The sequence below is a fragment of the Apteryx rowi genome, unplaced genomic scaffold (genome assembly GCF_003343035.1).
Source record: "Apteryx rowi isolate R43461 unplaced genomic scaffold, aptRow1 scaffold_5, whole genome shotgun sequence".
Classification (NCBI taxonomy): Eukaryota; Metazoa; Chordata; class Aves; order Apterygiformes; family Apterygidae; genus Apteryx; species Apteryx rowi.
The window spans coordinates 2,944,969-2,955,769 of NW_020450760.1; the positions used below are offsets into that span (position 1 = coordinate 2,944,969).

At 37.8% G+C, this 10,801-nt stretch overlaps 1 protein-coding gene across 3 annotated transcripts in view; it reads right to left on the reverse strand.

Annotated features, from left to right (window-relative positions):
* The window catches only part of WDR25 (WD repeat domain 25), a 68,480-nt gene extending 57,750 nt beyond the window's left edge, over positions 1-10,730 (reverse strand). Inside the window, exons 1-3 of one of the 3 annotated variants that reach the window (XM_026079718.1) lie at positions 10,633-10,730; positions 8,407-8,464; positions 6,492-7,264 (exon numbers count right to left, since the gene is read on the reverse strand). In XM_026079718.1, coding sequence (XP_025935503.1) covers positions 6,492-7,205 — 714 coding nt within the window. In that variant the 5' untranslated portion in view covers positions 7,206-7,264; positions 8,407-8,464; positions 10,633-10,730. Of the gene's footprint in view, positions 1-6,491; positions 7,265-8,406; positions 8,465-10,632 lie in introns of those variants that run through there. The other 2 variants (XM_026079719.1, XM_026079720.1) reach the window with 2 other exon arrangements.
* Positions 10,731-10,801: the final 71 nt, after the last annotated feature.

Consider the following 10,801-nt stretch of genomic DNA (forward strand, 5'->3'; position numbering starts at 1 on the left):
TTCCTTTCCCCCCTCTCCTCCCCAAATAGCTACATTCTCACATGGCCATAAGGCTGTCAAAAATCTTTTGCAAGACCTCCAGCATGGAGTAGTATTCTAGTATTCCTTATAGAGATCCTAATTCAGGACATTTCCAGGTGTGAAGAAAAACTGACATCCTTGCAAGACTAAAAACCTAACCCAGAAGCTGAGGGATTCACTGCTTTTTTGTCTTTTTCTCCTTTTAGTACCAGGTTTGCACACATGTTGGGATAAACTGCTGTCCAAAGCAGCACTGAATTTAGTTCTTGTTAGTGAAGGAGGAAAGAAAACAATGGCCTATCACACAGCGTAGAGATCAGGATGCTGCTATTTATATTCAAAGAAACAAATTCTTTTGAAAAACCCTTTGAGACACAAGAGAGTGTCAACTACTAACAACATAATAAAAACTATACAAGTCATCTCCAGCTGTGGATTCTGAGGAAAGTGAACAAAGGCATTACAAGGATTTCTGTTTCCTTGACAACAACACTGCTGGAAGCAAGAAAATAATTTAAAAAAATCTCAATGTAAGAACAATCTCTAAACATATCTTGGTATAAACACACCAAAACGTGGAATAGTCCCTACCTGCACATACTTTCGTGATCAAAACCCGCCACCTTCATGAATTGTTCTTTGCTGACTTGTGTTACGGCTTTTGCAGAATGACTGGGTAACAGCTGGCTATTACATCCTGACTCATATTAACATCTAGACAGAAGCACAGTCAGAGCCTCCTGCCAACAGCCAGGTACATTCCTTCCTACATGATGCTTCTTTTCACACAAAGCAAGCATTGTAGAGAATACCCAAATGAAGCATATGAAATAATTTTATTAGAAAAAAATATATACAGAGAAACAGTTTCAGTACTTCAGAAACTGGTTTATCACACATGTATCAAATAGTGTACTTCCACCTTAATAATCAGCAAGCTTAAAATCCTTGGAAAAACATACATGGTTCTAAACAGAAAAGGGAAGAAGGTCAGAATAAGGCACCACAATGAAAAGTCAGCTTCAGTACTTCAGAATAGCCCGTTTAGCAATCTCTTCAGCAATAAGACAATGATGCTTCTTTCACATGTCTAGGTAAGCAGCACACCATCACCAAAACACTAGGAGAGGTTCTTTGCCACTTCCAAGATAATATAAAGAATTATTTTTAAAAACACAGTATTAAGAGTGTACCAACATCACTGATAGCTCTTTTCTAAGGTTTTTCAGTTAAAGTGGTATGTATTTTCAAAAAAAAGACTCCTCAAATTCTCATTTTATGTGCAAGTCACTATTAAAGGAGCATTACCATAATTAGACTTTTAAATGAACCTAAAGATTTGAATGCTTAGGGGCACTGGCAGCATGATATCTAATACTGTTGAGTGAATAGTTTGAATCCAACCTAGTGGTGACAAGGTTATAACCATCTGACAGCTATGTGTAAACTTATATGAAGCAATTTGGCAGCCTAAATTCATTACCTTATGAACAGACATGCACATGACAGAACAGTGAGAAACAAATCTATCCTGGTTATTTTAACTGAACTGTGTGCAGCATGTTTGAAGACTGAACTAATACTAGAATTTGTTACTCTGGGGCAGGGTAACAGAAGTCTCAAATGAGTCTGTATTGCTGCTGTCAATGCTACACTCATTATGTGGATGAACAGAGGCTATCATTGCTTCAGTTTGATACAACAGGATCTGGAAAGAATAAATTTCTAGAATATACTACTTTGTTGGGGGGGGTTTCCCCTGAAGAAGAGAGAAGCATGAAAGAATAAGAGTTGTGGCTCTATGCAATTACAAGGTCTTCAGACACTAAGAATTTACAAAACCTACTACACCAAGTGTTCTTGGTAAACATGTCTTTCAAGGGAAAAAGTTTTCATCTCCCTTGGTACCTAAGACACAAACAGCTGTGTTCTTCAGTGGTAATCTGTGATTTTGGATTCTATATTTTGAGCTCTAAACCAGAAATACCGAAACAAGGTCTCATTTCAGGAAGTATTGAACATCCACACTACGAAAATTTGGCACCTTTAACTGTGCTGAGTCTCAAAATGCATGCAAAGATTATTAGTCATATTAAAACCATGGCAAAAACAGAAGTGGCATTGATTTCATTTACAGTAGCTATTCAAATAGACACAATACAGAAAAGTTAATATTATCTAAAGAAAAAACAAGCGTAATCAGTTTGGACAAACATTGAGACAATCTCCTTCACAACCCTTAAAAGCATACTTAAAGTAGAAACAGCCACTGAAAATATAGTTAGAAGTGATGAAGTCACATTAGTGATGAAAAGCACTCCCACAATAAAAGCTCCCAGCAGTTCTTTCCCTAATTTGAATAAAGGCTCCTGCCCCTTCCTCCAGCTACCTAAGGTGGAAGTACTATCAGGAGTGCTACGATTAAGAGGGGCAGGCCATCTTACTTCCCAGCTTCCCCTTCCAAAGGGCAATACTCAAAATCCAAATAAAAGAGAGCAAAAGACTATTTCCAAAGTATAAATCTAAACATTTTTTACATTTCCTACAGATTCAAAACTTAGCATGAAATCTATAATGCTCCATAGTAGAGCAACTTCAGGTAATTAATCTGCAGTATATATAACCTTTCCTTATGAAGTTCTAACTTGTCTTCCAGTCTCTATGAAGATTTTTATATGCTTTTCAACACATACACATAAACTTTCAATTTTGTCTTTCAACACAAAATGGAGGCAACCATTAGGTTTTTTTATTAAGAGACTAGTTTAGTTAGTATCACTGAGATGCTCAAGAGCTCCATCTGCTGGTAGAAGGGTTACTCAAGAAAGTAATACCTATGAACCTACCATTGATTACTGTTTTTTTTTTTTTTTAAATGCAATCTTATCAGGAGTTTCATTGAGAACAAATACTTTTAACAACAAACAAACAAACAAAACAAAAAACCCGCTGAAAGAATGTATTCCTTCCTAAATACATAAGATGTTCATACAAACCATTTCAGATGATCTTTCCTTACAGCAGGTTATTCTTCAATCAGCTGCAAGCTGAAAACATCAACTTGATTTTTGCAAGCATTATAGTATGATTTACACTCATTCATAAAGGAGAAGATCGTAAACTGCACTTTGGTTAAACTGGGAGAACATAAAGACTGTTCTTTTCCTGATTTAAAACAGGATACATGATATACTTAAAGTAAAAACCCTCATAATCAATTCCATGCATATATTGTAAATACATAGGAATATGTGATACGTGATGTACAAGATGATTTATCTGTAAGATACACTTTCTTCATTTCCCATCTAAACTAAGACCACTAAATTAAGGTAACTAAGAAACCAAGTGTTTCCTCCCTCTCCATGCCAAAAAATATCCTCTCCTAAAATGGGAAAATCTTAGTTTGTGATTAAAAATAAATAAATAAATAAATAAAATACTTGAGCACAGAAGAACAGATAAGAGACTGTTTGGCCAAATAATATAAAAATAGCATATGACTATAGATCTTTTAATTTATTCAAGACAAACTATGAACACCTGTCAGTCTGACCTGCTTAGACAGAACTCTCAATCCTGACAGATTGCCACTGACTTACGCTGGACCCGTCGAAAGATAAGCTATCTAGCTGTATAGGTTGAATTTAAGGACTGAATCCAAGATACTTACACATACAAATATTCATTTGCAATTATACCGGGAATTATTCACATGACTAACTTAAGTACATAGTTTTGTGGCTCTGGATTGCCTACTCTCTCTACTGATTATACAGGGATTTTCGGTTTCTAACTGTAGGTGCATTGAGCCTTATCCAAATTAGATATCCAAAGTAAACAGTGCAAACATCCTGAGTGTCTATCAAGAATATTCCCATTGAAGGGTAATAAGTTACCACTTCCTGGATTTAAACTAGTGATTCTAGCAGATGTTTTTTTGAAGTGAATAACAAAAGGGATAGCTGGGCAAAGGTATGAAATTGAAGGGGGGGGGACACACAACACATCTACATCTGTGCTTTCAATTGCTTGCTTTTTATACTTACAGCAGGAAATAGAAAACTCCAGGCAATGACAGGCAGCCTAAAAACTCCCAGATGATAAACTACTGCTTTCTCACAGGAGACTTATGGGCTTGCAACCCTAAGAAGTTGGTGAAATTAGTTACATAACATCAAGCCAATATTTAATCTAACTGTGCCCTCTACTGGCTTGAAAGATATTTGCATGAAGGTGTACACTTTCCAAAGATACTATTGCTCATACCATTACAGTCTTCAATCCAATTGTGAAAGAGTGAATGAGAAGCCTTCTTTTTTTAATCTCTCTACAGAATATCTTCCAAGCCACTGATATGTTTCAAATATACTTCAGAACACAGTTACAGTATTACATCACTAATGCTGAGACTGGCATATTCTCAAATATTGCAAATATTCACAATATTTATACTGAATTTCCATGGTTCAGGGAACCTAATGCAATTAGTCTTAAAAAAAAAAGTTTTTGTTTAAGTAAATTGCTTTAAGTAATTGCTTCCAGTTGGGGTGATAACACTGTTTTAGGAAATAAAAGAATAAACCTTTTCCTGCTCAGAAGACAAAATGAAGAGGCCTTCTTTTACATTTTATAATATTACACTACAATAATAATTTTCATTCTAAATTACCAAATTGAGTATATCCATATTTCATTCATTCACTCATTGCAATGCTACTAACTTTGGGCTAGTAAGCATTAAGATACAGTATCACGGCTTAAGACAAAGTCAAATTCAGACATACTTAAGTCTGAGATGCATATAATTTTGTACAGTCCAAAATTAAAGTGCCACTTGAACAAAAAGTGCTGCTAAATGTTTTTGGTATCTTTGGTGTTTTCCTTCTAAGTCTGTTCTTCAAACAGTGGCCAAGTTTTTACTTATTCATTATACTAAAAGAGAATTGTAAACAAAGATATTTTTATTCTATTTCATCTTTGACATAAGATGTACAAAAAGCAGCTTTGGAAGGAAGATGAAGGAGAAAATGCTCCATGGTCCACAAAGAACTCAAACTTTGATGGCTTAGCTAACTACAGAACTAGTGAAATTATTATATCATAAGAGAATAATAGTTAAGCAACAAAGAAGGAAGTTCTATTCAGGCTAAACATCTTGAGGGGTGAAGGGAGGTTCCCCCCTCCCATGGAAAACCAATGCTTTAATAGGCATTTAGGAAAAAGTATAGCTCTGTCTGATATTCCACACTACTGCTTCAAAGATGTGAAGTCAGTACATATTTCAAATGGCCACAAAACTTTCCATGGCAAAACAGGGGGAGGAAAGCAGACAAAATAATTCTAAAAAAATCATATGAAAAACAAACTAAATAAAATTCAATTCTTCACTTAAAGAATAAAACAGCAAAAGGGTAAAACATCAATTTTAATAAACTCCATGAGAATTTCATTCCTAACCAACTCTAACAGGAAAACAGAATTCAAATTCTATTTTGAAGTTTTGAAGTTGGTTTTAGAAATGTGCTGAAACAAAGGCTGTTCTTCCTGTCTCTATGATAGTAAGACTAAAAAGAAATTTTAAATTAATTGTACCTGCTATGTTAGATACAGGGGGAAAGCATGCTTTCCACAAAAAGAGCACCCATTCTGTGTACTCTTAACCAAACTATGCTACTGTGTAAACCCCTTCAGGAGTTTCCAGACATCATCTTACTCATACAATACTATTTGAGCCCACAGGTAGCATTAGCCCCATTTCTGGGAAAACATGCAGTATTTTTCCACATAAAATTATTATCCATTCTAAAAATAAAAGTAAGGTTCATTGGATTGACTAAAACAAGAACTGATGTAGTAACTGAAGCCAAATACACTGAAATTAGAAGAAAAATACACTTTAAGTAGCGAGCAATTAACCTCCGAAATAAACTTAAAAGTGAACAGATTCCTCAGATCCTGAAAGGATGTCTTCCTAGGACATAAGAATTGCCATATAAGTTTAGATAAAAGATTCATCTGACCTAGCACAGTCTCCAGCGTGCTAGGCCTAAGAGAAAGGTAAAGTTCCCCAAAATATTTTTCCAGTGTTGGCAGTCAGTTGTTTAATGACTTAAGGCAGAATCTGTATCCCAGCTGTGCTTATGGCCACAGTGATCTTAAAGGGGGAAATATTAGAAACCTGTCATTAACACATATTAAAATATAGTCACCTACTAGAAATCTAGCTTCTTAATATAGTATCTAAGAAGTTGACATGTCTAATACAAAAACATTCTGAAATAAGGGGATTCTATGCACAGAAAGGGATTAAACATAGTTCATAACAGGCTCTGGTACTACAAAGCATCTGCTCAAATTCTGAGGACTGTCAAACAACAGCAAGCAATTCTGTTATTCCCAGAAGAATAATATTCAAGACAGTATATTTAAATTTTAATTGGTTCACAATGCATCTTGTTTTACATTACCTTGATTGTTTTATCCATAGAAGCTGAGAGAAGCATGTGACTCTGTTCTCGTACAGGACACCACTGGATTTCATTAACAGGACCGCTGTGTTCAGATATATGAAATACTAAGTTTTTGGGGACTTCAGTTAATTTGTATTTGGATCCTAAGTAGGGCTTAATTAATTCAGAGATCTTTGTCAAAGTCTGCTCTCCTGTTATGCCTAACTTAACACTACAGTTTGAATTTTCTCCCTGATCAGATTCTTTTTCTTTGTACATACCAGAATTTTCTTGACGCAGTCTTTTAGGGATATATGGTCTAATTCCCTTTACAGTAGTAATACTGTCTTTATGCATTCGCTTCTGAGGAGAAATGCCAGAGTTTATTGAAGAGCTTGATGTCTGTTCATGGTTTCTGTAGGACATGCAAAATGCAGTGCAGCTAGGGTGAGCTCTCCTACAATAAGGAGATGCCAAATCAGTGTTATTATTCTGAGTATAACGCTCAGGGTGATCTTCACAAACAGTGCCCATGCCAGAACTGTCAGTGTTATCAGTAGGTTGCATTTCATACATGGATTTTGTGTCCAAAATACCAGGTGCAAAATACTGCACAGGATTTACAGAAGAACTTGAAAGGCTTTTTCCTCTACTAGATGTATTAGGAACTTCAGTCTTTTCCACTTCTGCCTCAGAGTCTGAATCATCATAAGCAACCAATGATGAACTCATTATGGCTAGATACAGCAGGCTCCAGAAATCTCAGGGTTGTAATCCTCCAAAAGGATGATCTACAATAAAGAATTGATTATTCAGAACACAATTCATTATGGATTCTACAGTTTGAATCACTTAAAGCATATTTATATCCTTTTACAAATATCCATGTTTTTATTCCTGTTTATTCATATATTTTATTCCTTTATTATAGCACATCCATACATTCAATTATGCAAAATCATTTGCCTCCAAGCATTTTACATACATTTTTAATGCATTGCAGAGATACACTTGCATACCACAAAATAATGAAAATGAATATGAAAAGGAAAAGGAAAACAAAGTTACAAGATAAGTACTGTAAATCACTTTAACCTTACTTGCCATAGCCACTTTTTCCTAAGAGAATAATGTAATTATGCAGTGTTTTGGGATGTACTTCTATAGGAATAAAAATACTCCATTATTTTGGAGTGAGGCTAAGAATACCTATTTCTTTCAAGTCCTCTTTACTGTGAAGTAGTATGAACACATTCAGCTGTCAACTAAAAGGGAGTAGCTAGAAGATTAGTGATGTATCAAAAATTTACAAGGACAATTTCAAACTCTATCCATAGGGTAAATCCCACATAGCCTTTATTTTACATAACAAGCTTATGCCAGAAGCTACAGTGAATTCACTGTTTGCATCAACATTTAGAGAAAATAAAAGCATGGATGGCTTACTGTGGAGTAAGTTTTTCTAAGCTTCTGTAAAAAAGAAATCACATGCCAAGACTGTATACACAACATGCTGAATAACTTACCACCAACAATCCAACCAGCTTTTCCAAAAGTGTGTATAGAGCATGTAACATATAGGTTTAGCTACATTCAAGAAATCGGTTTATCAAAAAAAAAAAAAAGCCACTCTGCTAGTTACAGTCAGCAAGTACTTCTATACTTCAATTGCTAAGCTAGATGAAATAAGGTGACATTCTATTTCCGCTTTGTCTTCTTGCTTAGCTGTTAGCACTGGTCATGCTGTAGCATGTAGTGATTTAACTCAACACTTTCAGTTCAGATGCTGAAATCCTCAGTTTAGAGATATAAAACAAATATTACTGCAGAAGTAGAACATGGAATTCAGAAGCATTACTCATTTAATTTCAGAATCGAGACTTCTCTGGAATAAAAAAAAAGTTTTACTTAACCTACAAAAATGTTAACTTACAGGCTATAGTCTGTATTCTGCAATGAAGTTTTCAAGTACAGACCCAGACAACAGGCTCCTATTAAAAGAAAATACACATTCAAAGATCCTCTCCAAGATAAGCAATTAGGACATTTAACTGGAACAAGGTGACTAACATTTCAGCCACCCAAAAAACATCACAATCTCCCTCTACAGGACATTTTATGTCTTCATCTGAAGTTTACAATACCTAAAAGCTGTGACAAACTAAAAGAGCATGGGAAAATTCTTCTCTTTTTGGATAGTACAACTTCATTTATTAAAACATCATTCCACTTAAATAATGTCAGGAAAAAAAAAATTAAGAAAACGTTCCAGGACAACTTAAGTATCAATTCAATCAAAGAACAGCATCAGCAGTTAATAAGTGTCCTTCCTCCTCCAAGTCAGCTTTATGTGAAAAATCTCTTGTCAAATAATTCAGTAGTAACATTGAAGAATTGCACTCCACAGTCACCACAGCCTTCTAATTCAAACTGAAGCTCCAAAAACGTGTGTACAAAATACTACCACGATCTATTTCAGCAACTGGAATAAATGGCTACTATTTGTGTTGCAGTGCTGAAAACAGGCCCCAACCAAGACTGTTTTCAAAGAACAAACATATTAAGAATCTGACCTCTGTCCAAAAGCTGTAGATGAAAATAGGCAAGAAGTGACAGGGTTAGACTTTCAAAGCTACTCTATTTTTTTTAAGCACAAAAATAAATAAATAACAGCTATTCAGAAGTGCAAGACCACACTCCTTGCACACACCAGGTTAAAAAAAAGTTTCCCTTGGGATACCAGAAGGATGCTGTCAAATTATATTGATCAACATCCTATTACACACATAACGCATAAGCCTTAGTTTTTGTAAAAGCAAAGCATTTCTGACATCTGAAGAATTCCCATTCAACTATTTTTATATCAACACTGTCTCAAAGCTTCCAACATTGCCCTAAATAAAGAAAATCCAAAACCAAAGCACATTGTTCCTTGTTGTAAACATACTGGATTTTAATACCTACTCTAACTAGCTTATGGCATTAATGACATGCTTTACAATGTAAGTCTTTCTGGTGGCTTACTACAGGTTTTTTGTTTTTTGTTTTTTTTTAATACAATTGATGATACACCAGATGGTTGCACTACTGTTCTGAGGGACTTCAACAGGCTGGAGAAATGGGCAGACAGGAACCTCCTGAAGTTTAGCAAAGTGAAGTGCAAAGCCCTGCACCTGAGCAGGAATAATCCCCTGTACCAGTGCAGGCTGTGGGGCAGCCAGCTGGAAAGCAGCTCTGCAGAGAAGGACCTGAAGTCCTGGTGGACAGAAAGTTGAACGTGAGCCAGCAATGCACCCTTATAGCAATGAAGGCCAATGGTATCCTGGGCTGCATTAGGAAGTGTTGCCAACAGGTCGAGGGAGGTGATCTTTCTTGCCTGCTGAGCATTGGTGAGGTCACATCTAGAGTACTGTGTCCACTTCTGGGCTCCCCAGTACAACACAGACATGGATTTACTGGAGTGAGTCCAGCAAAGGGCCTCAAGCATGTGTCTTATGACAAGAGGCTGATAGAGTTGGGACTCATGGGGATCTTATTGATGTTTATGGATATCTGATGGGATGTGCAAGGAAGACAGGGCCAGACTCTTCTCAGCAGTGCCCAGTGACAGGACTGGGGCAACAGGCACAAACTGAAACACAGGAAATCTCTTCCGTACATAAGGAAATGCTTCTTCACTGCGAGGATGGTTGAACACTGAAGCAGGTTGCCCAAAGAGGCTGTACAGTCTCTGTTCTCGGAAATGTCGAAAGCCTGGCTGGCCCTGGTGAGAGGCAGCATGCTCCAGGTGACCCTGCCCTGAGGGGGGGCTGGACCAGATGGTCTCCAGAGGGCTCTGCCAGCCTCAACGATTCTGTGCCTTATCCACGCACATCAAACCAGAGAGCACTAAGTTCAGCCTGCACAACATCACACACCCATGGAATAACCTCAAGCGACAACTCGGAGGTAAGAAACAGAGGCAGCAACGTTTATTACCGGCTGCGCACTGCAGGGCTTGCGGCCCTCCGGCACCACAGCCGCGGCTCGGGACACGCACCCGCGGCGCTCCCGGGACCCCGCGCCCAGCGCCCCACACCCCTACGGGGACGGAAACCAAGCAGAGGCCACAGGAGCGCGCCGCCCCCTCCCCCCCCCAGCACTGAGACCCCCGTGGTACCTGCGCGGCGGCGCCGCGGCCCCTCCGCCGGCAGCCGCTCCGGCCTTTAAAGAGCGCCGGGGCGGAAACACGGCGCACCGCTCAAACGGGCCCGCTTGCTCCGCGCCCTGCCGGCCGGAAGGGGTGCGGGGAGGAGCAGGGGGTGGGCTCGGAGGAGCCCCGCTCCAGC